This window comes from Platalea leucorodia (assembly GCF_965183815.1).
Source record: "Platalea leucorodia genome assembly, chromosome: 18".
In the NCBI taxonomy this organism is placed as follows: Eukaryota; Metazoa; Chordata; class Aves; order Pelecaniformes; family Threskiornithidae; genus Platalea; species Platalea leucorodia.
In genome coordinates, this window is record NC_138840.1 from 5,160,181 (window position 1) to 5,187,281 (window position 27,101).

General features: G+C 56.5%; 2 protein-coding genes across 2 annotated transcripts; both read left to right on the plus strand.

The window, feature by feature from the left end:
* Positions 1-18: 18 nt before the first annotated feature.
* Positions 19-19,359, plus strand: LOC309598799 (peptide methionine sulfoxide reductase MsrA-like; the record flags this gene model as incomplete). The annotated part of the gene is given in 8 exon segments (XM_082329743.1): positions 19-97; positions 8,650-8,718; positions 8,851-8,924; positions 8,926-8,971; positions 9,529-9,633; positions 9,945-10,171; positions 10,327-10,456; positions 19,283-19,359. Coding segments are annotated over 8 exon segments (807 nt in total).
* Positions 19,360-25,396: 6,037 nt separating this feature from the next.
* Positions 25,397-27,101, plus strand: GJA9 (gap junction protein alpha 9; the record flags this gene model as incomplete). Its single annotated transcript, XM_082329427.1, has 1 exon — positions 25,397-27,101. The coding sequence occupies exon 1, from the start codon at positions 25,539-25,541 to the stop codon at positions 27,099-27,101; it is 1,563 nt and encodes a 520-aa protein (XP_082185553.1). The 5' UTR covers positions 25,397-25,538.

Below are 27,101 nucleotides of genomic sequence, written 5' to 3' on the forward strand. Positions count from 1 at the left end.
GCTCCCTGATGTGGGAAGATGTCCGGTGGCGTGGGCTGGCACCAGGCGGAGCCAGCCAGCCCTCCCCAGGGCGAGAGGATTCGTTCCCGTTTCATGGGTAAGTTGGGGGTTATCCAGCTCCTTCCAGGTGTGTGAAATCCCGGATGATCTCCCCTGGGAAAACTGCTCGAGGTCAGGAAATCAAAAACCCAAGTTTTCTTGTTCTGGCACTTCAGAGGGAATAAGAGAGCCACAAACGAATCTGCTGTCTGAGCCAGTAACTGTGCTTTGATTGTCAATACTTAATGGGTCCTCACCAAGGAAAATTGTGCTATATTGAAAATATTTCTGTTATTAAATCGCAGTTGGGAAACATCCAGGACCAGCCAGCTGCCGGCTCCGCTCTTCTCGCCTTGGGCGGAAAATCAGGCTGGTGAGCCTCGCTTTCCCAGCGCCCCGTTCCTGCCCCGCGCAGGACAGCAAATACTCACACACCCTGCATGCACTCACTGAAAAGTGTGCTGAATTTTTTTTTTTTTTAATTATTCTTGCTTCTGAAAAGCAGCCAAACAAAACCCAGCTCCAAACAGCCCGGTCCGTGTCGGGTAAGGACCCGGGCTGCTTCCCTGGGGGGTTTGGGCTGGTGTTTCTGCAGGTGTCGGAGGCGGTTGTGTGGCCATTTGCATTTTATTGGGATATTTTACTTGTTTTCTCCGGAAGAATTCCTGTCCTCTTAATTCTTTGATGGCTTTGGCCTCTCTGTTTGTCTCTGAGCTGGCCAAAAACCCAAATTCCTTGCTGGTGTCCTCATGCGTTTTCAGAGGGAGCATAAAACCTGCGTTGTTTGCAAAGCTGGAGGAAATAAGGGCAGAAAGCTTGACTTGATTAAAGGCCTAAATGAAACAATTTGTAGTTTGAGAGAATCTTAATTGTGAGTTAAAAAAAAAGCCGGAGGGTTTTTCTGCTGTGCCTGGCAGGTGCTTGCGTGCTCGGTTTCGCTGTTGGTCAGACCCGGTTTGTTCCCCGCTTTTGGTCTTCCAAGCAACCACCCGAGAGAGACGCGAGAGGAAGGGGAAGATGCGATTTGAAAACTGCAATACTTCAGATGCAGGTGTGGTACCTGCAATTACTTTTACATAAGGGAAAAAAAAAAAAGAATACTGCCCGATCACTTCAGTCGCAAGCCGTAGATCCACGTCCTCCAACCTGGGACAGCCCCACGCTGGTGTCGCGTGCTGCTGCTTAAATTTCCCCTTGTGTTCAGCTGCGTGAGAGCTAAAATACTTCTTTTTTTTTATTTTCTTTTTCCTCTTTTAAGGCAAAGCAGGTGAATTGCTGGGACGGCGCAATCCTGATGCCCGGCTTCCCTGCAGGATTTATTCCGCAGCTCCTTCAACCTTGGCATCACTTCCATGGAAACCAGCCGCCTCCAGGGCTGTGCGTGAGGGTGGGAGTCCGGCGTCCCCGGGGGACCTGAATCAGCCACGTTTCACCCCAAACTGGAGAGGGGAGAGAACAAGAGGTGGTTTTGTACCTCGCTGGCTGGCTGCGCTCCTCCTTCGCTGTTCGGGAGAGCTTCCAGAGCACAACGGAAAGGATAACACCAAAACAGGGCCTGATGTTAATTATTAGAAGGGTTTTTTTTAAAGGAAGAGGCCAAGTGAATGTCCCAGGGAGCAGAAATAGTCCTGGGAAAGAGGGGGTAGCTCAGATATGGGGAAAAAAGTGGGTATTTGATGCATGACTGGGAGGCAGCTGCTTCTGCCGACCCTTCCGAGGATGCTCGGAGGGCAGGAGTAGCAGGGACCAGTTTCAGTCTGGACCTGGTCCTGTTCTGGTCTAAACTGGGACAAAAAGGGGAACTTTCTAATGCACCTGAGGAGGCTTCGCTTTCAGCCGGCTGCAGCATGGCTGTGCGCAGCAGGCTTCGGGATGCAGGCAGAAAAATCCACCTGTAGTTATAACTGAAGACCCCAACGGCGTGCAACACCATCTCCCTGTGAGCGTGGCGCAGGTAAGAGCAAAAAGGTGGTGAGTGCTGCTATTTCTTGGGGGGAAAAAAAGGGGCAAAATATTTGCAGGGTTCCCTGGGCTGCGGGGGGAAGGGATCCCTGTCTGGTTTTTACCTGCTTAGAGGGAGGGGAGCTCCCCCTGCCCGACCGCCCTCGCTAGCAGGGGGCAGGGGCTGGGGTGCTGTAGGGAAGCAGGGGACGGAGGCGAGCGAGGGGCTGCGTTCCCCGGGTGCCATCGCAAGAGAAGCCGCTGCATTCCCTGAAGTCCTATCGACCCGGGCTCGGCCGTCGCACAGCGGGTCCCTGCGGGGCCGACGGGCTTTTCCCAGCTGTTTGCAAACCCCCCGACCCTGGGGAAGGAGCAGCTCCGCTGAGCCCTGGGGGCAGCAGGCTCCAAGCGGGGGGTTTGGGGGTGCAGTGTTCCGTGCTGTGGCCAAGCACCCTGGGCTGCTCTCGCTGTTGGCGTTGGCTGCAGCTCTGCTCCTGGTTTATTTGCTCGGAAAAAGGAAATTCCCAGATCTCCCCATAATGAGGGAGGGGGAAAAAAAAAAAAAAAAGCTGGAAAACGTGAGAGCTAAAGGCTTGAAATCCAAAAGGCAAAAGCAAAAAGCCCTGAGGTGGGTGCAAGAGCACCGCCTGGGAGGGTGCGGGGCTGGGGATCGCCGCGGGAGGGCTCCCATGGGCCCCTGCCTGCACCCCTGCCTGCTGCCCTGCACCGCTACGCAGGGCTGTGTGTGGTTATGTGTTGCTGCACGTGGTTGTGCGCTGCTCTGCGCCCCTGTGCATGGTTGTGCACCCCTGTGCGCCGCTCTGCGCCCCTGTGCATGCTTGAGCACCCCTGTGTGCCGCTCTGCGCCCCTGTGCATGGTTGCGCGCCCCTGTGTGCTGCTCTGTGCCCCTGTGCATGGTTGCGCACCCCTGTGCGCCGCTCTGCGCCCCTGTGCATGGTTGCGCGCCCCTGTGTGCTGCTCTCCCTGCCTCTCTCGGCCGTTTTGGGGCTGCAGAGCATTGCAAGGCCTGGGAGGCAGCAGTGCCTGCAAGGAAGGACAAGATACTTTTAAAATAAGCATCTTTGATGGCTCCGGGCTGGGGCAGAGGCTGAGTGGTATGGAAGAGCCTGGTGCCATCGCTGCAGCCCTCCTTCTGTGGCCTTGAGTCACCAAACGTGGTCCTGCAGGGACCCCGAAGTCTCTGGGGACGCGGGGAAGGTGGGGGGTCCTTGAGCATCCAGCTCCCCCTTGGGCGATGCCAAATGCGCGGCCGGGCTGGAGCCCGGCTCCTTCCCCCAGAGGAGGGTGGGTGCTGCACCCCCACTGCCAGAGCAGGGGCTGGAGCCTGGGGGGCGCAGGGACCCCTGCACGGGGCCGCGGAGGCTCTGCAGGGCTGGGTGCTGGGACAGCCCCCGTTGTGTGCGGCTCCGGGGGGACCCGCAGCTCTTCGGGTGCCCAGGGGTCCCTTGGGAGGGTGGAGAGACCAGCCCGGGTGCAATGCCCTGCCTCCAACCCACCACGTACGGGGAGCACCCATGTCCTCAGGCCACTGGAGATGAGCGGGGTGCAGGGGTGCTGGGAGCCCAGCGCAGTTCGCGTTGTTCCTAGAGCCAGCTTGGGGGATGATGAGATCCTTCATTGACAAACCAGCCCCTTCCCTTCCCGGCTGCCCCGGGACAGCCCCGGCCCCGCGGGTCGCCTCCCACCCCAGGCTGTCCAGGGGGGAGCTGAGCAGCAGGACAGAGTCCGACCCCAGCCGCAGCCTCTTTTTGGGGCTTGTGGGGTGTTTAATGGCCGTTGTTGGCTCCTTCATCCAGGCCTTTTTTTTTGGTGGCCGGGAGGGGATGGAGCGCGATGCCCGGTCCTGCCCTCCCTGGGTTTCGGGATGAAAATGCGAAGATCTGGGATGAGAAAGGAGCGTGCTGCCTGCAGGGATGTCTGTCCGGGGGCTCGGCGTCTCCATCGCCTTCCCTGCTTTCCAGAGGGCAGGGGGTGCCCTGGGCTCCCCGGAGGAATGGGGCGGTTGGGGTGCGCAGGACCCACGGGAGGATGAGGATGCAGCAAACGTGGCTTTGTGCTGCCGAGGCTGCGAGAGGGCCCCGGGAGAGACACGGGGCTCAGCACCGAGCCAGCCTGGCTGCAGGGACGCTGGCAGCCGCAAGCCTCGGGGGACGGCAGGGACACCAACAGTGGCAAATCTACAGCGATGAGACACTGGTCCTGGGCAAATTTCTTGGCAGGGGAGAGCAGGACATGGGGAAAAGCAGAGTCTCCTTGTGCTCCTTGCAGGGAAAGCAGCAAAAAGCATCCTCAGAGGGAGCAGACATCAACTCTGCCGCAGCCTTGGGTGATGAGCGGGTTCCTGGATTAGTCCTCGGGGACCTGTAACCTTGAGAGCCCAAAAAGCACCTTGCTGGGAGAAACACAGCTGAACCTGGAGCCACGGGAAAAGCCGGCTGAGACAGGGCAGGTCAGCGATGCTCTCCCTGGCAGGAGCAATTTATCCAGCACGGAGGACCATGGTGGGTGAAATCTCCATCCAAAATGTGGCCCTGGGAATGTGGGGCGTGAGCGGCCGCTCCGGGCTTTGGCTGGAGATGGGTGAGTGTATGTCAGAGGCGGCCGGCAACGCCGGAGAAACGGTGGCTCAGGTGAATGCCGAGGCTGCAAAAGCATCTGGGCAAAGTTTGGCTGAAAAAACGCCTGGAGCCGTCACCCTGTCTCTTCCCCCATCGGCAGGGAGCAGCCGGGCGTGAGGCCGGAGGCGCTGGGTGGTGGGACGGGGGCCGATGCCTCCCCGTTGCTCCCCACTCGCCGGGCGAAGGGTGTTAACGCAGCCGGGTCGCTCCTCGTTCTCCTCCCATCAACGCAGGCTCCTCAAGGGCTTTCGGCTGGTCCCTTCCTCCAAAATGTCCTCTGTGTTCCCCCTTCCACCCCATCAGCTCCAGCGCCTCTGAAGGCAGCAGCACCCGCTCCTGGAGAGGGAAAATATGGGGAGGGTCCGTGGCTGGGGCTCTGTGGGGTGGGGGCCGTTTGGGGGTGCCCTGGGTTTGCATCCCCTCTCCTATCCTCGGCAGAGCTGGGGGGGTCGGGGGAGGGGCGGTTTGGGGGTGCCCTGGTCTGCCCTGGTGCTCTCGGGTGGGACTGGGGGCACGGGGAGGGGTCGGGGGGGCTGGGGGTGCGCGTTCCCTTACCGGCCCGTGGCGATGGGGTGCTGCTGCTGCTGCTCAGGCTTTTTGGCATCTCCATGCTCCTCCTTGGGCGAGCGCGGCCCCCCCAGCCCAGGCCGGCCCCCCCTTCGGCATTCACCGCGTGCCTTAATTGTGTGACATGAAATCAAGGTCCGCGGTGAACACGAAACGCTGGGGCCGATGGCGCACAGTGGTGGGGTCCCGGGGTCCCTGTTCCATCTCCAAACCCTCATCGCTCCCCGGGACCCCCATCACCCCCCTGGGCTGGGACCCACGGCAGATTCGGGGATGGGGGCTGCCCCCACCCCTTGTCCCTGTAGAAGCCCGGATGCCCCCGTGCCCCCCGGCCCCTCTCCGTAGGGTTACCGTAGGAGCCCTGTGTGAGCCCTCTTTCTCCTCTGCGTAGGCTCTCCCCAGAGCCCCTCTCTGCCCCCTGGGGCTGGGCTGAGATGGTTGGGGGCTGCGATACAGATGCACCCCCGGATCCAGCCCCATCCCGCACCCTTCAGGCCCCGCTGGGAGGCGGCTGCTTGACCCCTCTGCGCAGGATCCGGCCCCGGTGCCAGGACAGCTATTTTTGAACGAGATAAAAAGCAAATCCCCGGCTGTCCTCGCCTCCCCCGGCTTTCGTCAAGCCCTCGGCACCCTCAGAGCCATGGAAACCCGGGGGGGGGGGCATCTTCCTACCGGCTTAAACTCCCCAGCAGATCAGTCCGGGGGGGCTGGGGGGCTGCTTGGTTGCAGGGGGACGGGGAGGTCCTGGAAGACCAGCTAGAGCAGGGTGAATTTGGGGGCATTCAAGCGGCTTTTGGAACACCGGTCCTAGGGCGGTTGGGGGGTAAAACCTCATCTGCTCTGTTTCCCCAAGGTATTTAGCAACAAAGTAGTTGAAATGGCTGAAATTGCCTCAAATTCCCATCCTACGGCCTGGCCCTTCCTCCCCCCAGGTGGGGGCTTGGTCCCAAAGAGCAGCATGTGAAGGCCAGTCGAGACCTCGCAAACTCGGCGCAGGTAACCCCCGCTCCCTGCTGGGCACCTGGAGGGAACCCAGCTGGAGCGATGCGGGGAGGGGGGACACCCCACTTTCACCCCCGTGTCCCCCTGCATCCCCCTGGGGCCATCCCAAGTGCACCCCAGTAAACACCACTTTACACCCGTGATTTGGGGGGGGGGGGGTATTTTCAGGGCAAATATTCCCAGGCTGGGGGGAGTTGGGGGGGGGGGATCTCCTTAGCGGGGTGCCCGGGCCATTCCCGGGGGGGGGGGGATTCCTTGCGGGCCCTCCGGGACTCCCCCACCCCAACCCCTCCGGCGCATCCCGCACCCCCCGGGAGCAGCCCCTGCCCCCCATCCCCCTGCCTCCCATCCCCGTGTCCCCCCCATCCCCGTGTCCCCCCCCCCGCTGTTACCTCGGGGCCCGCGGGGCTCCCCGGCAGCAGGAGGAGGAGGAGGATGAAGGGCACCCGCAGGCAGAGCGTGGGGGGCAGCAGCGGTTGGGGACAGGCTGCTGGCGTTGTCACCTCCCCAGGCAGAATGAGGCCACCGGCGGGCTGGGGGTGCGTGTGTCTGTCTGTCTGTCTGCGTGTGCGTGTCCCCGCGTGTGAGGCGGGTGTGCGGGTGGGGTTAACCCTTCCCTGCTCGGCCCCGGCTGGGGACACGCGGGGCTGCGGGTGGGCTCGGAGACGGACACGGTGTCCCCGTGTCCCCCCCCGGGTCACCCCTTGTCCCCTGCTCGGGGCCAGGCTGGTGGGGTGGGACGGGATGGGATGGGATGGGGATGGGATGGATGGGATGGGATGGGGACGGGATGGGGACGGGAGGGATGGGGTGGGAGGGGATGGGATTGGATGGGAGGGATGGAATAGAAGGGATGGGATGAGGTAGGAGGGATGGGATGAGGTAGGAGGGATGGGATGGGAGGGATGGGATGGGATCTGATCTAGAAGGGGCAGGGGGATCCACCGAGGATCCCCAGGGACCACGCGTCCTGGCTGTCACCTGCCCGGGTCGTGGCTGAGCGCTTCCCAGCGAATTGTGGGTTATGGGGGGGCTGCTTTGCAGCGTAGGCTCAGATTGGGGTCAAACCCAGTGGGTTTGGGGACAATTCCTCGTGCGGGCAGGTGAGCGGGTGGGGAGGCCCTCGTGGGCACGGGCGGGGACGGGTTCGGATGCGGTGCTGCCTGCAGGCAGCGTGGCTCTCTGGGGGGGTCAGGATCAGGCCCTACCCTACCCTGACGAGCCCTCAGGCACCCCGGGGGCCATGCCCGCTGCCGGGGGTCCCGGGGGGATTGCCCCCCGGGGCTATGCACCCTGTCCCCGTGTCACCGTGACAAAGCGGGACGTCCCCTCCTGTGCCCCCTGCGGTGACCCTGCTCCTTGGGCCAGGCTCTGCCTCCCCTGCACCCTTCTCCCTCCCAGTGTTCCCAGTGCCCTTCCCAGCTCCCCCCTCCCCGTCCGCAGGGGCAGTGGGCCTCGGTGGGATGTCCCGTCTCTGCGGGGCCATGCCGGGTGCCGGGGTGCTCCCACAGCCCAGAGGCCACTGGTGACAGGAACCAGCACGGGCATTGGGGGGGTCCCTGGGGACAGGGAGGGGGTGGCACCCTGCTGAGCCCCCCCAGCACCCTTGTGTGTTTTTGGGGGGCTGCTCTGGGGGTCTCGGTGCTGGGAGGGGTGGTGGCCCTGTCCCCAGAGCGAGGTGGCAGGGAAAGGTCCAGGGCAGGGTGCTGGCGTGGCCCCATCGCTGGGGTGTTTTGATCCCAGTGCCCCCCCTTCACCATCACCCAGACGTGTCTGGGGGTGCTGGGGGGGCCTGGGCTCCTCTGTCCCCCCAGGAACGCTGTAACCCCCGGCTGGCTCACGGGGACCATCCCCGCGGGGAACTTGGTGGGGACACAGAGGGTTTGGGAGCCCCAGAAGGAGGAGGGTGAGGAGTGCGGAGGGTGTTCGTGCACCACAAGTGTCATGAGCAGCCAGGTCTCAGCTTCCCTTTGGTGCTGGCCGGGTGGGTGTCTGGCAGCAGGACCCCCGTGCACACCCGCAGCGGGGCCAACCCATCTGCGGTGGGATGGAGATGGGGGGGACCTGTTCGCCATGGCAACCGGTGGGGTTCCCAGGAGATGGCAGCCTGGGGAAGGGGAGGGATGCTCACAGCCCCCCCTTGTTGTCCCCCCCCGGCCTCCCCAGCCCTGGGCAGGTTCCCCCCCAGCCAGAGCATCCCCGGGGCAGGAGGACATCCCTGCAGGGGGGGCAGCGCTAGGCAGGGCACGAGGTACCAGAGCATCCCCGGGGGAAGGTGACAGCCCCGGGACCCCCACAGGGGCTGGGTCAGGGTCAGGGTGGCCATGAGAGGCCAGGCAGGCCGAGGAGCTGGAGGGGATGGGGACAGGGTCAGTGCCTGCTTTTTGGCGGGGGGGACAGGGCAGAGATGGCTGCAGTTCAGGGCAGGCTGGGGGTCCTGACCCTGTGTCCCCCCCACAGCCACCCGCGCCGTCAGCAGGAACCCCACGCTCCCCCCATTCCCAGCGGAGATGCAGACGGCAATTTTCGGCGAGTGGTTCCCCCGTGCCAGGGAAGGGGGGTGCCGGCAGCCAGGGCTGCCCCCAGAGCCCCCCCAGCCCAGCTCACCCCTCCCCTGAGTGGGGGCAACCAGCTGCCCGCTCCCTGCCTGTCCCCCCGCAGGCATGGGGTGCTTCTGCCGGGTGGAGCGGCTCTTCTGGAAGATGCTGGGTGTCTTCTCCACCCCGGTGGGCTACGGGGGGAGGCTTCACCCCCAGGCCCACTTACAAAGAAGAGCGCACAGGTAATGAGGGGCTTCTCCTCCCATGCTGCAACAGGGACCCCCCAACATCTCCCACACCTGCGGTGGGGTGACGTCCCCATCCAGCATCGCAGGGTGTCCCCCAGCCCCTGCCTTGCCCTGGCCTGGGCTCCCATGGGATGCTCTCCACCATCCATGGGATGCTGATCCCCCCCTTGTCCCCCACCCCAGCCCTCCAAGCCCCCCAGCCCGGACAGATGGCTGCCCGGCTTATGTGGGAGACGTTCTGCAGAGGATTAGCTGTCTGCACGAAATATTATCAGAGCTGCTGTCTCCAGCCGGGGATTTACCCCAGTGCAGGGGGCCTTGGGCATCCCATCCCCGCCAGGCACCCGGGCGTCCTGGGTGGGTGCTGCAGCCCCTCCGTATCCAGCTCCCTCCCTCCAGCCCTGCCGACACTCCTGCTTCGCACAAGTCCCACGAATTTGCCAGAGCTCAGCTCCCAGCAGGAGGGTGCGTCAGCTGATGGGGTCCCCCCCATCCTGGGGCAGGAGGTTGGGGGGCAGGAGGCCACAGTGAGGGGCTGCCCCGGTAGCCAGGGCTGATGGGGCACAACGAGGTGGTGAGGGTCATCTTCGACCCCCAGAAGTTCAGCTGCGAGGAGCTTCTCAAAGTCTGCCGGGAGAACCACGACCCCACACAAGGTAGGGATGAGCCACCGGGGCCAGGCAGTGGCCACGGGTCCCGCTGCAGCCCTGGAACAGCCCCCGAGCCCCAGTCTGGGGGGGCTTAACCCCAAACTGGCCCCAGCAGGGGGGTCCTTGGCATCTCCATTCTTTGGTGGCGGGCGCGGGGGGCCTCGCAGAGGCTTCCCTCCCCAAGCCCTGTAGCAGGACGCCCCGCAGCCGGCTCTGTACCCCCGTGCCTCCGTTTCTCCATCTCGCCCTGCATGGGTGAAGGCCCTGTGCCCGGTGGGGCCGGGGGGTGCCCCAAACCCCCCGGTGCTGCACCCCAGCCATGCGGCAGCAGGAGGACCTGGGCACCCAGTACCGCTCCGTCATCTATGCCCTGGGCCCCCGGCAGCAGGCAGCTGCCCTCCGCAGCAGGACGCTGTACCAGCAGGTAGGTGGGGACACCAGGACCCCCCTGGGGACACCGGGATGCCCCTGGGGACACTGGGACCCCCCTGAGGACACTGGCCACCTCCCCCAGCCCCGGGGTGTGGGGCAAACCCCTGCCCTGGCTATGCCATGATGTGGGGCAGTGGGATGGGGGGTCCATCGAGGCTACCCCCCGCCATGGCACTGTCCTAGGAGCGGAGGGAGTGGCAGTGAGGGGACATCACCACTGCCATCGAGCCGGCTGGTGACTTCTGCTGCACCCAAGCCCGCCACCAGCAGCATCTGCCCACGGTGCCCGGGGGCTCCTGTGGCCTGAAGGGCAGCGGTGTCACCTGCCCCATCGCACCCTGGGGGGCCGCCTCGTGTCCCCAGGCTCGTCCCCATGTCCCCAGCATTGCAGGGCAGGGTGGGCACAGCAGCCAGCCCCGCAGCTCCCACGCTCCCCGTTGCCCCGTCAGGATTAAAGCCCTGTGCCCCCCACCCTGCCCAGTCCCACGGGGGCAGCTGAGGGGGGTCTGGGAGCTCTGGGGGCTGGCTGGGATGGGGAGGGACCCCCATGGGCCCTGCCTGGGGGGGGCTGTGCCCAGGGCCCTGCCGCGGGGGGGGCTGCAGCCCCGCGCTCTCCCGCCAGGGGGCAGCAGCGGCGGCGCAGGCAGCGTGCGCGCCTATACGGTACATACGGTACGTGCGGTACATACGGTACGGGAGTGCGCAGCGGGAAACACGGCACGCACGGCCTGTACGGGTATGGGTGGCGCAGGGGACACAGGGCACACGCGTGTGCATGCACAGGGGCGTGCAGCACACACACGTACAAATACACCCATGCACAGGGACGTACAGCTCGCATACATACAGGTACGTGCATGCACAGGGCTACACAGCTCGCATACGTACAGGTACGTGCATGCACAGGGACATACAGCTCGCATACATACAGGTATGTGCATGCACAGGGACATATAGCTCACATACATACAGGTATGTGCATGCACAGGGACATATAGCTCGCATACATACAGGTATGTGCATGCACAGGGACATATAGCTCACATACATACAGGTATGGGCATGCACAGGGACATACAGCTCACATACACACACGTGCATGCACAGGGGCATGCAGCACACGTGTACATGCAAGCACAGGGACATATGGCACACATATGTACAAGTACATCCATGCACAGGGACATACAGCTCACATACGGACACATGCATGCACAGGGGCATATGGCACACATACATACATGCACGGGGCATGTAGCACACATACGTACACATACACGCGTGCACAGGGACATACAGCACACACAGGCACCCGCGGCACACGTAGGTACCTCCGCCGTGCAGGGGGGACGCTCTGCAGGGGCAGGCTCGCTGCCTCCCGCCTGGCTTTGGGGGATGCCCTGGGCCCCTCCTGTCACCCGTCCCTGGGCCCCTCCTGTCCCCCGAGTCCCCAGACCCGTGCCCCTGGCCCGGGCAGAAGGGATCTGGGGAGCACGTTCCTCCGATGTCCCCTCGCCCCGGTGCTGCAGTGACAGCGATGACGGACAGGCCCCGTGCTGGCTCCCAAAGGGTTAACGGCCCCCATGAGCCCAGTTAGAGCTGAACTGGCCCCAGGTGTGTGCTGGGGGGTGACGAGGGGGCACAGCTGGGGGGGCCTCAGCAGCGGTGACGGAGGCGGCTGGGGTGGGCAGGTAGGCTGTGTCACCCCTGCCATGTCTGCAGGGTCCCCGTCCTTGGGGTCCCCCCCAACAGTCTCTGTCCCCCCACTTCTCATGGGTGGGTGTCCCAAGGTGACCCCCACCCAGGGCCCAGGCAGCCCATGGGCCCCGTGCGCCCACCCAGCACCCAGGAGCCCTGGGCTGGGTCCACCTCGGTGGGAGGGTCTGTGGCTGGAAACCATCCTGCAGGGGATGCTTTGGGGGTGTCACGATGTCCCCCCCAGGGCAGGGGGGGTCCCCGTCTCGGTGTCCCCAGCACCCCTCTTGCACAGGCAGATTTGGGGGCTGTGTTTGGCGGATTTACAGCAAAAAGGCTGGCAGGACGTGAAAATAAAGCTGAAACCTCCCAAAAAATGTTGTCAAGGGTGAGTGAAAGCGGAGAACCCAGACGCAGCTTTTGGGGGGGGGCCTGGGGGGGTGACAGGGCCCGGGGGAGCCCCTGGGTGCCGCAGGTGCCACATGCCGGGGACCTCCCGACCCCCCCTGGGCCAGCGCTGGCGTCCCCCTGGGTGCTGGGCGTCCCCTCGAACTCCAGGGATGGGTGCAGGGCTGGGTGCCGTCCTGTCCCCATGCCACAGGGCGTGAGCTGAGCCCGTTGTGGGGCTTGTCCCCAAGCCTGCAGGAGGGGGGGACACAGGGACATTTTTTTTTAGAAAGTTAAGTTCTCTGGGTCAACAGAGAGTGAAAAAAATAAATAAAAATAGAGAGAAAGCGAGCGCAGGTCGGCTTCCAGCACCTGGCTCTGCAGCTGCTGGGCTGCCTGGCTCTGAGGAAGGAGTTAAAGAAGAACCAGGGACGGGGACAGGGGACCCTGGCCTTCAGCCTCACGCCCTGGCATCTTCCTCATCCTGCAGGAGGTCGTGGGTACCCATGGTGGGGTTTCATGGGGGGAGAGGGCTGGGATGGAGGGTGCCCAAATCTAAGGATTTGTGTGGGTTGTTCTTTTCTTTTTTTTTTTTTTTTTTTAAATAAATCTCCAGCTGCTGGAGTCAGGGGACGGGAGCAGGAGAGGGGCTAAAGGCTGGGGAAGCGCAGGGAGGTGTCTCTTGCGATGCTGCGCCTCCCCCCGCTGCCCGGGCAGCCTGCCCAGGGGACGGGGAGGTGACAGCCACATCACTTAGGGGCTGTGGCAGGGCTGGGGTGTCCCAGGGGACGGATCCTGCCCCAGCGTCCCCATCCCCACCCGCCGCGGGTGGGTGCACAGCCAGGATCACAGCCACCGGCCGCTGCTTCGGCCCCTCTGGGCTCTACCACCACATCTCCTTCCATCAACCCCAGGGATTTATTTCCCCCGGCGTCGTCCCTCGGGGTGCAGGATGGGGCCAGGAGCACTGGAGCCCCTGGGAGGATGGGGTGATGTTGGATTCTCTGATGTCTATTGGGGTTGAGCCAGGTCTGAGCTGTGCGTTTGTGCCTGTGTGGGGAAGCAGGATCTGTCCCCAGGGTGCTGGGCGGGGCAGGGGGACCCATCCCTGCAATACAGATAGACCCTTCGGGTCAGGCTGGATTTTGGGGAGCGGGGTGGGGTGGGTGGTGATGAGGGTGGGGGACTTTGGGGGACCATGGGGGGTGTGTGGGCGGGCTGTGTTGGGGTTCATCCCCCCAGAGACTGAGGGGCAGCACGGGGGTCTCCCACAGCTCCAGTGGGTTCGGGGGAGCACTGGGACGTACTGGGGGGATCAGCCTCATGTCCCCCCCTTCCCTGGATGGGGCCCTGCAGGGACGCAGCTGGAGGAGAGGAGATGGGGGGGGCCCTTCTTGCCCCCCCCCCCCCCCCCCGCCCCTCACCTGGGACCTGCTCCGTGCGGATGGAAACTCTGTGTCGGGGAAGCGGGAAGGGGCCGCGCTCCCGGCCGGGGCGGGGGGACACCCAGCTGTGCCCCCCACCAGCGCCTGCGCCCAGGGGCTGAGCTGCCCCGTCCCCCGGCACAGCTGGGATGAGTTGGGCAGGTCCCAGCCCATCCTCACAGGGGTGGGTTCCCAGCAGACGGAGGGTACAACTCCCTTTGTCCCCCAGCTTTGCTGCCTGACACGTCACCTCCTGCTTAAACCCAGCGTGGCCGCGCAATCCAAGGACCCCCGGGGCGGGGGGGCCAAGCTGGGGCTCCCCATGCCCAAACCCCAGCGCTGACCCCGTCCCTGCCTCAGTTTCCCCACTCAGGGTCTGAAAAGTGGCTGCTTCCCCCCAGCTGGGGCTGGAAAGGCGTGATCCAGGGCTGGAATGCTGTGGTCCAGCCCCGAACCTCTGCCAGCACCCAAATCCCACGGGGATGCTCCCATCCCGTTCCAAGAAAGCAGGGTGGCGGGGGCCGGGTGAGCGAGGAGGTCGGGGAGGGGATGCTCACGCGTTATTTATAGCGGGGGAGGTATCTGCAGTGCTCTTCCCTACAAAATCACAATTCAGGCAGGTTTCAAAAGTGCCGAAACCACGACAGGAAACCCAAACTGTACAAATGCGATGTGAGTAGAAAAAGCGCTTGTGCTGGTTGCTCTGGCTTTCACCCTCGCTAAAAATAAAGCTGCCTTATTAGGGGCCAAGGTAGAGCGTCTTCCCTCCCCCTCTCGCCGTGTTACTCTGGGGGGGGCTGTTCCGCACGATGCCGTGGGACGCGGCTCTCCGGCCGTGCCGAGGGTGGTGGGGACGGATGGCTGGGCCGGGGGCTTGTGTCGGTTTTTTGTGGAGGATCTGGGGGCTTTCAGGGTGCCGGGTGGGGACGGTCAGGCGTTCTTGGGGCCTCTGAAATTGCAAACATCCAGCGAGTTCTCCCACACCAAGGGCGCCAGGACTGAACACTGTTGCTGGCCCTCACCTTCCCTTGTGTCCTGGTTTAACCCCAGCCGGCCGCTGAGCCCCACGCAGCCGCTCGCTCGCTCCCCCCCGGTGGGATGGGGAGAGAATCGGAAGGGTAGAAGTGAGAAAACTCGTGGGTTGGGATAAAGACAGTTTAACAGGGAAAGCAAAAGCCACGCACACGAGCAAAGCAAAGCAAGGAATTCATTCCCTGCTTCCCATGGGCAGGCAGGTGCTCAGCCAGCCCCAGGAAAGCAGGGCTCCATCGCGGATAACGGTGACTTGGGAAGACAAACGCCATCGCTCCGAGCGTCCCCCCCTTCCTTCTTCTTCCCCAGCTTTACGTGCCGAGCGTGATGCCGTACGGTGCGGGACAGCCCTGGGGTCACCGGGGGCAGCTGTCCCGGCCGCGTCCCCTCCCAGCTCCTTGTGCCCCCAGCCACTCGCTGGTGGGGTGAGGAGCAGAGGCGGCCTTGGCTGCGTGTAGGCGCTGCTCAGCAGGAACCAAACCACCCCTGGGGTGTCAACACCGATTCCAGCACAACCCCAAACCACCGCCCCACGCTGGCTACTGGGAAGAAAATTAACTCTACCCCAGCCAAAGCCAGCACACCCCCTCTCGGTTTGCCAGAGCATCTCCCTGGGCCACCCCTTTCTCAGAGCAGTCTTTTTGTCCTCCGCCTCGCTTGCTCTCAAGTTCTGTGGCACCCTTGGCGCCTAGAGATGGAAGCCTACAGCTCCTTGCAGGGCGCACAGAACAAAACGGGCGTCTCGCAGCAGAGCGCTGGAAGCCTTCATGTCTCACACGCTGAGCAAAACAAACCCACCAGCGCAACACCGGTGCCGGCAGCCTACAGCCGCCCGCAGGCCACGCTGGGCCAGCGCGGAGGACGCCGTGGCGAGCGCGGGGCAACCGCACGGCCGGGCACGCGGCACGGCACAAAATGGCCGCCCGGAAGTGCGGTGGCGGAAGACTACGCCCCCCGGCATGCCGCACGGCACAAAATGGCGGCCGGGAGGCGCGGTGGCGGGAGGCTGTAGGTTTGTCCGGGGTTTGGCTGGGGTAGGGTTAATTTTCTTCCTAGTAGCTGGCATAGTGCTGTGTTTTGGATTTAGGATGAGAATAACGTTGATAACGCGCTGGTGTTTGAGTCGTTGCTAAGTAGTGTTTATGCTAGTGAAGGACGTTTCAGCGTCCCCTGCTCTGCCCGGTGCACAAGCAGCTGGGGGGGGGCACAGCCAGGGCAGCTGGCCCAGACTGGCCCAAGGGCTATTCCATACCGTATGGCGTCATGCCCAGTATAGAAACTGGGGGAGTTGGCTGGGGACAGCGATCGCTGCTTGGGGACGGGCTGGGCATCGGTCAGCGGGTGGTGAGCAATTGCATTGTGCATCACTTGTTTTGTATGTTATATTATTATCATTATCGTTATTATCACCATTATTATAATTATTATCATTATCATAATTATTATTATTTGCCACACAAACCAATCATGTATCCTCGGTTTCCAGTGCCAGAAAACTATGCAGCACGCCCCTGCGTTCTCGTAAGTTTTTAATCCTTAGGCGATGCCACCTGTAGTGCTGCTCCTCCTCCTCCCTCCCCAGCCCCGCGGAGCCCAGAGCGAAGCCCCAGGATTCCCAGGCCCGGCCGATTCAGCTGTGATACCGCCCCAGCTCTCCCCTGCCTCCCACCACGTACCCCCAGCCTCTCCAGCATCACCCCACACCTCTTGCTCTCAGGATCCCGAACCCCCTCAGTCCCCTCTTCTCCGGGATGCCCCCCAGGGCTTCCCCCGCTCGCTGCCTGCCTGGCACATTGAGCCCCCCGCGCTCAGGCGGCCCCACGCCGCCCTGGTGCTCCACCTTTACCCCTCAGTGGCCACAGTGTGGTCATCCCTGTGCACCCCCAGATCCCTCTCGCATCCCTATTGCTCATGTCACGGTGCTGCGGGTGGATCTGCGGCTTGTGCAGGACCCACAGCCCCGAGCATGGACCCCTCATCCCAGCTCACCTTCTCTGCGGTTGCAGCTGCTGCTCCGGTCCTGGCTGGCGATGCTTGGTGGCATCTCTGTTGTCCCAGACCACCCCGGCATGGCGCGGCACTGTGCGGAGCAGGGCACCCCGCTCCAAGCGGCCACCCCCATCCATCTGTCTAGCCGATTCCGTGAGCAGCACCTGCCCCGCGGGCGCAGCCCCATCCCAACCTGCTGCGTGGGCCACCGTTGCGGTTCATTGAGAACACGGCGGGCCATCGCCATCAGCCGCACTAGGGGCGGCTGGGCCTGCCAGGGCAGCGGAGCTGCGCCCCAGCTCCTGAGAGCTGCTTTCAGGGCCACAACAAGGATCAGAGGGCTGGAACAGCTCTGCTGTGATGACAGGCTGAGGCTGGGGGTGTTCAGCCTGGAGAGAAGGCGGCTGCGGGGAGAGCTTATTGCGGCCTTTCAGTGCTTAAAGGGGGCCGACAAGAAAGATGGGGACAGGCTCTTTAGCAGGGCCTGCTGCGACAGGACAAGATGTAATGCTTTTAAACTAAAAAAGGGGAGATTTAGACTAGATAGAAGGAAAAAATTTTTCACGCTGAGGGTGGTGAAACACTGGAAGGGGTTGCCCAGAGCGGTGGGAGATGCCCCATCCTTGGAAACATTCAAGGCCAGGCTGGACGGGGCCCTGAGCAACCGGATCTGGTTGAAGATGTCCCTGCCCATGGCAGGGGGGTTGGACCAGATGACTTTTAAAGGTCCCTTCCATCCCAAAGCGTTCTATGATTCTGAAAGCTTGAAGGGAGAGCTCGGGAGAAGCTGTAGGCCGTGAGGACATGCTGTAGAGCTCATTGTGGCCGACAGGAACTCACCTGCAGGCGTCCACCGTCCCTGTAGAAACTCCCTCACTCAGCACCACCCACAGAGGCGCCAGTCCGCTGCCCCAGCCACAGTGGGACCATTTCGGGGTGCTGCGAGCAAAGGCAGGAGCAGCCTGCTATGCTTGGACCGCTTGGCCGGGCCCTGGCTGTCCCTGGGGTGATAGGAGATGCCACCAACAGCCCCGAGTGTCCATGACAATGGAAGGGAAATCCCCTGGAGCCCTGTTGACAGCACAGAGGTTCTCCAGGAACCCCCAGGGATGGAAAGGGGGTCTGTGAGACCTTGGGACCAGCCCCCTCTTCCTCAGGCACAAAGAATCACCTCCTTCCCTTGGGTGCTGTCACAGACGCTTACTGAGTGCAAAGGGACTGCAGGAACCACAGCCATGAGTGGAAAGAATAAAGCAATCTTTCAGTAATTAACGCACGTAAGCGACACCTAGGACGAGTCTACCAAGGAGCTCAGAGCCCCCATCCTCTGTGACAGCTCAAGAGCCATTACTGGCTCAGCGTTTAGCAGTCCAGTGGGGAAGGTCAGCTCCTGCTGCTGCCCTCGGTATGTCGAGTCACGGAGTAGCTGTTAGCCTTCTCCCCTGCTTTCTCCTTGAGAGGTAGAGTTCAGTTCCAATACCTGACAGGAAAACCCCTGATCTCGTCTCTCTGTGATTCTGCCCTAGCCCTGGACTAGAGCCCTGCACAAAACTTCCATCGCTCTCAGCTCGACCGCGGCCTCGGCAGCCCGTCCGTGTCATGCCTGCGCCGTAGCAAAGCGCAGGTTCGGATCGGAGCTGAATGCTGGGTGGCACAAGGAAAGGTTACTGTACTTTGAGGAGTTAGCGATCCATCTAACAGTTAATGTGAGAAGGTGCAGGCCTGTGCTATGCTGCGCTGTCCTGGTTTCAGCTGGGATAGAGTTAGTTTTTCTTCCTAGTAGCTGGCATAGCGCTGTGTTTTGGATTTAGGATGAGAATAACGTTGATAACGCGCTGGTGTTTGAGTCGTTGCTAAGTAGTGTTTATGCTAGTGAAGGACGTTTCAGCTCCCCATGCCCTGCCAGTGCACAAGCAGCTGGGAGGGGGCACAGCCAGGGCAGCTGGCCCAGACTGGCCCACGGGCTATTCCGTACCGCATGGCATCATGCCCAGTACAGAAACTGGGGGGAGTTGGCTGGGGACAGCGATCGCTGCTCGGGGACGGGCTGGGCATCGGTCAGCGGGTGGTGAGCAACTGTATAGTGTATCACTTGCTTTGTATATTATTATTATTATTATTATTATTATTATTATTATATTTCATTTTACTTCAATTATTAAACTGTTCTTATCTCAACCCACGAGTCTTCTGACTCTCACCCTTCCACGTCTCTCCCCCATCCCACGGGGGTGGGGGAGTGGCCGAGCGGCTGGGTGGTGCTTAGTTGCCGGCAGGGGTTAAACCACGACGTGCACGTATAGCTTGGCTCTCAGGCCTGCTTTGCGCCGCGCGTATCCCTCAGTCTCGGCATAAACTGAGCTGGCTAACGGTAACGAAGGAGCCTGTAGGTAGCTCCCACTTGGCACGGGCAATTACAGCAGCCGTGTGTCTTGACTTCATGTTCAAGTGAAGCAGGAGGGTCTCATGCAAACATCCTTGTGACTGACAGTAGAAATGATTAATAGAACTGTTTTCCTTTTAGACAAGCACCGTAAGAGCTCTAAAGACCGCGATGTGAGCAGAACCTCTCCAGGAACAGGATCCCGACTGCATGCTGTGCCCTGATAAGAAGTCCCTCTGATTCTGCACAAGTCGTGGTTCCCAGCATCTAAAGGGATGTATGATTATTTGCACTACCCTCTTTTTCCTTCTAGTGTTAGCATCAATAAATGGAAATTTAACCAATATGGAGTCCGAGTGCCTTTCTTACTGGGATCGTAACAAACACTAGCCCCGGTGCATTACAGTTAGGAACCGCAAAGAAGGGTTCGCAGCCTACTGTTTGGGATTCAGGGCTTACAGCTTCTTGTCACCTGTTCAACAGAAAGGTCAAAATCCTTAAGCTGTAAACCCTGAATCCAGAAGTGATAAACTGCAAATCTTGGAACTCAAATGGTCGTTGGGGGATTTAAAAATTTTGGATAAGGTTGGATTTTAAATCCTGCGCCATGATCGGTAAATGACTGAACTGGAAACGCTGATTGATAAATACTGACAAACTAAATACTTACAAAATACAGTAATGAACCGTAAGCCCCTCGGTGAGAAACCCTCAACAGCAACACCTGAACAAAAAAAAAGTAAATAAAAATCTCCGAACCCTCTCTTTTAAACAATAAACGCTACACGCATATAAGCAGGAAACTGATAAAGGGAGGCTGTGGAATTTTTGCTCGCAGCTCAAAATGTTTTGCCCCTCGCTAGGAATCTCAACAGGACAAGCAGATGGACACCAGGAACACATTACAGTTGCTTTTTATAAGCGTGGTTTTAGCCACTGTACGAACATGACCATAGGCATGAATCAATCCCAACTATTGAACTAAAATGCACTTCCACCCAATCTACCTGCAGCCCCAGCGAGAACCAGTTCGTCTGCATTAGGGATGATAACTTGATATTTTTAGTCCTCGCAGCTCCGCGGGCAGACATCCAGAGCCGGTGACACCTGTGACAGCCAACCAGCCTTTTCTTAAGGAAACCGGTTCCTGCTGAAGAGAGAGAACAGCGTTTGTGACGAACGGGAACGCTGTTCCTGCGGTCGCTAACAGCGCCACAAAACCCGCTTCCTCAGGTCAGTAAATCTCACCCTAAAGACTAACCGGAAAATTCCTCACAGAGTGGCCAGAACAAGGGTAAAACATCTTAGCCGAGGAAATATTTTTTATGATTTTTAGCCTATTACCCACATGATGAACATATGCAGTTCAAACTACCTAAACGACTGCCTTATTGCTCCAATTATGTTCAAGGAAAAGCGATTACCTTTTTGTTAAAGATGCCGAGGCTCATCTGATTGGATGTTTCTCGGTTGTAAGGATGCAGTTTAAATGTTTTTGCCTCAGATCTACAAAATTTCTACACAATCAGTTCCTAAATAGCAAGAAACTGGTTTTTGAGTGTTCTGTAAATGCCTTGGAATGGAGCATTTGGGGAGTACAGGCGTCCTGCTTACTTTACAAGAGGCTCCTTTCAACATAGTGAAGGGGAAAACTCGTGTGGGGAAAAGGGAAGTCCCAAGAGGAAATATGGCATGCTATCTAAGCCTAAAAATAGCTAATTAGTGACAAATAAAACACCTGGATAAATGCCAGGGCGTCTATGGAAATTTTGCTTGTGAAAGCGAAAACACAAATCTGCACCTACTGATTTGCATGTATAGCTCAGCAATCAAAAGTGAATCTCTAAGCCAGCACAGAAAACGGACAAATGTGAAGAGCGTGTGCCTTGGTCTCTATATGGTATTCTCTGGCCTGCTTTCAAACACAGTACCGCTGGATTTGGCGGTCCTACAGACAGTATTGAGTAGTATGGTTGTCCAAATTTCTCGTTATTTCAGTTTATCATTTGTGATCCTAACTTCACTACTGAAAGAAAACTATGGGAGTGAGTCCACGTTACCCTGCAAGCCTGTAGGACACATCGCTGATGTTTGTGCCTCTAGTTATCCAGCTGGCCGTTGTGGGTCAGACAAATACAGTAGAAAATAAAAATCAATTGTACACATAAAGTGCACATTATTGATGAGTAGGAATGAAAAGGTGTTGATTTTTGGAGAATATTTCCACAATTGAAAGATTTCTGTGGCGTTTGAACCTGACCTAAGAAAACATAATATGGGCGTTAAAGTTTGGGGGATATTTTGCAGCACCGACCACCGAGGAAAAGCCAGTGAGGTTGCTTCTAGGCCTGGAAGAAAAATGAGTATTTTCTCCTTATATCAGTAAGTATTTTGTTACTAAACACTGAACGTTGGTATGACTGTCTAAATAGTCAAACTGGAGGGTTAGAGTTTGTGTAAATAGCAAAATGTCTGGACTAAGGTGAAGAGCAGCATTGGCACTATAAAATTGTTATTGGTGCTCGAATTCATTTTCCCTCGTGACTTGTCAAGTTGTCATTTGACTGAAATACCATTTGAAATGAGATAACGCATCCCAGAACATTTTGTGCAGATCGTTAAATGTTCGTCTTAACCTTTATCTTTTACCGAAGAAGCAGATCCCCAGCCACCGTAGTTCGGTCTCCCCGAACACTTAGGATTTTCAAACAAAGCTTCAGCACCTTTGCAGGAGGGGGGGGTTCCATGGACCATTTCAATGGATGTAGAATTTTTTTTACCAATAGCAGAAAAAGTAGTTTGTTTTTTGTTTTTTTTTTTCTTCTAAACTACTAAAGTAGTTTAGAAACCTACTTTAAGTACTCAATAGAAGAGACGTATCTTTAGGAACCTGCTTTAAGTACTTAATAGAAATGGCTGGCTGTAGACTGATAGCTTGCCAAAATGATCGAATACTTCCAGGCAAGCTGTTATTTAACTATGAAATCGGACATGACCTATTGACTGATCCTCAGCACCAAAATTAAAAGATAATGATTAGCTTTTTAGAGTTCTCAGCAGAGGAAGTTTATTTATCCTATACAGGACACTTGGATCAGCGATACACTTTTGCAGGGCGCTGAGGAGAATCATCTAAAAGAGCATTATAGTGCTGGCTACACTTCTTAATTCATATTGATCCTAGCGCTGGAGCTACACATTAATACCAGGCATGCCTAACAAGGCCGTAGCCTTGGCCATCGCGCTGCTAATGCTGGCTCCAGGGCAATCTTTGTACACAAAACAAGCATATTTCTTTTCCTGTTTTTCCTTTTCTAAAATGAGTTCTCTTTCCCTCCCCTCTCCCCAACATTTTTTGCAGGCATTTCCTAAAGTTTAGAGCATTTGAAAGGGCGTTCCCCAGCCTACCATCGGTCCCCAAAATGCACCGTAGCAGTCTGATAGGCTCAAAAAAAAAAATTGAGTAGATTTTAAGCTCTCCTAAATAATTTTCATGCGTCAGCTCAGCTTACAAGCTGCGATCTATCCCCGAGTGCCAGGCAGCTTTTTTAAAGATAGCATCTACTCTTAGCATCTTTATGTAAGCAAAGGAAGAAATTCTTTACGATGGAGGTGGTGAGACACTGGAACAGGTTGCCGGAGAAGTTGTGACTGCCCCATCATTGGAAGCGTTCAAACTCAGGTTGGACGGGGCTTTGAGCAACCTGATCTAGCGAAAGATGTCTCTGCCCATGGCAGGGGGTTTGGACTAGGCGGTATTTTAAGGTCCCTTCCGACCCAGCCCATTCTATGTACCTTTAGCCTGTAGAAGTTCTGCCGCCATTCTTCCGCTTTCTCCTACTCCACATTAACCTTTTGTTTTTCAAACTCGGTGAAGGCTCATTTAAGATACGGAGTATTCATTCTGTTCCAGTAGCTCCGTCTTTATCCTCCTCTAGGGAGACACAGAGAATGGTTTGTGGCGTAGAGGTGCAACCGTGGGCTCCGTTTCTAATTCTGCCGCACGCTGACGTGGGGAGGACGTACAGTGTATAGCTTTACTCAGTCTTTTACTGTAAGTAAGCAGGTTCTTCAGTAGAACAAACCCATTTATTTTCCCAAGTCACAGGGCGACTGCTGCAACGATCCGTCTGATGATAGAAAGAAGGTAATAGGCAAGGGAGGAATTTAAAAGAAAAAGTTAACAACAGTAGGCTGTAACCCGTGAACAATTATATCAACATATGTGTCTCTTGCATTCCTAAACACCTAAAAAAGTCCCTGTTCTTTGAGACTAGGCAGTTTGTGCGCTCTTTTATACTGGAAAATAGTTCAGCCTGTTCTCGGTATTCTTCCCGCTGGGGTAATGCGGAGGGGTGGCGGAAGGCCTGGGATAACAAGGGGACTTGGGTCACTTGGTCTGTTTTTACAGGCTATACATAAGTATTACTATCGAGAAGAATGACTGACATCTTTAGTATGTCTGACGCTCAGGCTGGAATGATAACGACTTGCTCCTAAAAAGAAATACTGAATTATATGCACGGGGAAAATGGTGTAAAACAGTTGCCACGTCCAGGGGTGTTTTAAAGAAGTCAGTATGACAAGTAAGACGGCGTAAGGAGAATAAACGAGAGGTGCAGAATTGTAGAATATAAGGGCAGATGCTGTCTAGGAAGAGGGTGTGAGTTTGGAGGGGCCGAAAGTCCTACCATGGGGTTTGTACCTCAGGAGCGTGGTGCCAAGCCACTCCAGGAGAACAGCCTGTCTGCAGAAACGTGCGGAGCGAGTCTTTGGGAGGATCCCCCTTCTTCGCTTCTACATGGGCAAGCCAAGCATTTGCTGCTACTGAGATATGTAAACTAAAACTTAGTCTGAAAGTTTTCTTTTATTCTGTCTGAGGCTGAGATCGTTCTTAAAACTTGCAAGGCGAAAGAAAAGATAATCTGAAGGAAGTTAGAGCTGCAGATTTTTCATTTCTAGCTTTTTAAAATGAGATTCTTTCACTAGTCATAGTTAAATTATGCTTGGAGCGGTAGCAGACTGAACAACAGATTGATTTTTCTCCTCCCTCCATCCCTAGCAAATATAAATTCAATGTGCAAAGCTTGCGCTCCATCACTTGCTCCTGTAGCGAAATAAACTGCTTATAATGTGAAAATTACTCACAGGGGCGGAAGATGGCAGGGGCTGTAACTGCTCACCGGACGCCGCAGATCTTGAACTTTACACATTCTTGTAAAGAAAGGTATGTGTTATTTTTAACTTGCCATCTATTTTTAATTTGTTTATCTTTAAAAAATATCTAACTTGCCTATTTGTATACCGATTTGCAAGAGTATTTTCATGTTTAGTAGGCTGCCTTAACATAAAGTTTCCCCTGTAGTCATCGGTATTGCGGCTGTAAGACTGCAACTTCCATTTGATTTCTTAACACTCCTGTTTTACAGGGTGAAAATGAATCCCATCTGAATAGAAAACACGGTGTTAAACCACCTTTATGCTAAAAAAAAAAAAATCAGATTATTCTGGTTTTAGTATAACTGAATTCTACTGAACTGTACTGTACATACAATAAAAAGGTAAATCTACAGATGTACCGGTTATCCCCGCACATAAAAAAGGAAAAGATTTTTGTTAGTGTACGCAATAACATAAACACTGACAAGGAATTTAAAATCTTGTCCACAATGTTGCATCCTGTAATGGAGAAAGACACAAACACGTGAAAGAAAGGTGAGATGTGCAATTACCCACATATATTACCAGGTTACCTGTACTCAGATGATAATCATTTAGGAAAATGCTGGTAGAGAATTTTTGCATAAATCATTTATTTTTCACCGAATCGGGGCCAAAGATAGCAATGTTTGACACTTAGGCACTGTATTCCGTATTCAAATGCAGGTGTCATTGATCAGAGGAAACTGGACCCACTATGGTGATTCTATTTATCTGTTTATCGTTGACATCCACAAACAAAAAGCAATTGTCTGCGACAAATTATATGCTTAAACATTTTTTTTAATTTAACAATACAATTTTAGTGAGATGTTTTATTCCCTCTCGAGTTCCTTTGTATAACCAATTTTCACTGCAAAACAGTAATTGGACATTACCGTAACTTCAGCTGCAACGTGGGGCTCGGAACATCCGAAAAGCAGGACCGGGAAATATTCCTCTACCTTCATAAGTGCCTGAAATATAAATGTACTGTTCTCACTCTGCCGTCGGATGACGGTTCAAACAGATCGCATACTGCTCTGAAAATCTTACGACAAGTCAGGCACCTGACTGATTTGATGCAGGCTGAGGATGCTTAATGCCTCGTAGCGATGTGCTTATCGGGATGACTTTTACTGATAAATTAGACACGGGCGGACGGTGCACTTCCCCATCTTGTAGATGAGAGAGAATAATACCTGGATTATCCATGAGCAGTGGGTCATGTTGCCGTGGTTACAATGCGAGATGTGATGGTTTTTCCCAGTGCCATTTTTTTCGTAATGTGTTAAGGAAGGACCGCAGCTTTTACAATGTTTGATACTTTTTTCTCTCATACATTTTAGTGTTAAGATGGCAGAATAACCATGGGAGACTGGAATTTCCTTGGAGGCATTTTAGAGGAGGTCCACATTCATTCCACTATTATTGGAAAGATTTGGCTAACGATCCTCTTCATATTTCGAATGCTTGTCCTCGGAGTGGCAACTGAGGATGTTTGGAACGATGAACAATCAGAATTTATATGCAATACCGAGCAACCCGGTTGCAGAAACGTGTGCTATGATGAGGCCTTTCCCATCTCTCTCATAAGATACTGGGTCTTGCAAGTTATATTTGTGTCTTCCCCTTCCTTGGTGTATATGGGTCATGCCTTATACAGACTAAGAGCCTTGGAAAAAGAGAGGCAAAAAAAGAAAGCTCAGGTAAGAGTGGAACTCGAAAGCACTGAATTAGAAATGACTGAAAATCGGAAAAGGTTGGAGAGAGAACTCCGGCAATTGGATCAACGAAAGCTAAACAAAGCACCCCTGAGAGGCTCTTTGCTCTGCACTTACGTGATACATATTTTCACAAGATCTGCAGTGGAAGTTGGTTTTATGATTGGGCAGTATCTTCTTTATGGCTTTCATCTAGATCCCCTTTATAAATGTCAGAGAGATCCATGTCCAAACACCGTTGACTGCTTTGTATCTAGACCGACAGAAAAGACAGTGTTCATATTATTCATGCAATCAATAGCGACTGTATCATTGCTTTTAAATATCCTGGAAATTATCCACCTAGGATTCCGAAAAATTAAAATGGGACTCTGCGGGCAGAATAAAAACAAGGACGACCCTGACAATTTCTACATAAACAAATCTAAGAAATTCTCTGTGATACCACGCTCTTCTTCGGGAATATCCACCACCCCTCAAAAAACTCTTCCTTCTGCACTTAGCGGTTATACCTTTTTAATGGAAAAGCAGACTGACACTGCCGCCTACCCGGTTCTAAATTCTCCTCCCATCTTTCAGTCTGTGCAGAATAACCGTCCAGAAAGCAGCAGCAATTACACCCATCACAATCAGGAAAACAAATCGCCAAAGAAGAGGCCAACTACGAATGCTTTAGACAATCGGACTCAAAATACTAGCACAAATCATAAGGAAGGCTTGCTTGGCAAGCTTGGGACTGAGGCACATGACGCTCAAAAAGAAGCTGAAAAGCAGTGTTTCCTTGTTGGTGCTCAGAATGCAGATGTAGCTTCAAGCACGTGCTCGAGAAGCTTTGCTGAAATGCCATCGCAAACTTCACTGCAACCCGATACAACTTTTCCTATTCCCGGTTGCAGAAGACAACATGGAATCGGTTCATCTTGGAACTGCTCGGCAATGGTTGAGAGCGCAGGATCTTCAACAAATTCCCTCCTGAAGAACAGCAACCGACGACAAAGCAGTTTCAGTGCAAACAAAGCCCAACCTCCTTACAATGCTGACGTAAAGAATTCTAGCCGACCAGACACTCCTGACTCTGCAGGAGAGGTGGGCTCAGAATGTAAACTAAGTAGGAACTGCGATAGTCCTAAGCCTTTCCCTCTGCCTAGGCGACTGTCGCTGTCAAGTAACGCCAGCAGCAGGCGTGCCCCCACTGATCTTCAAATATAG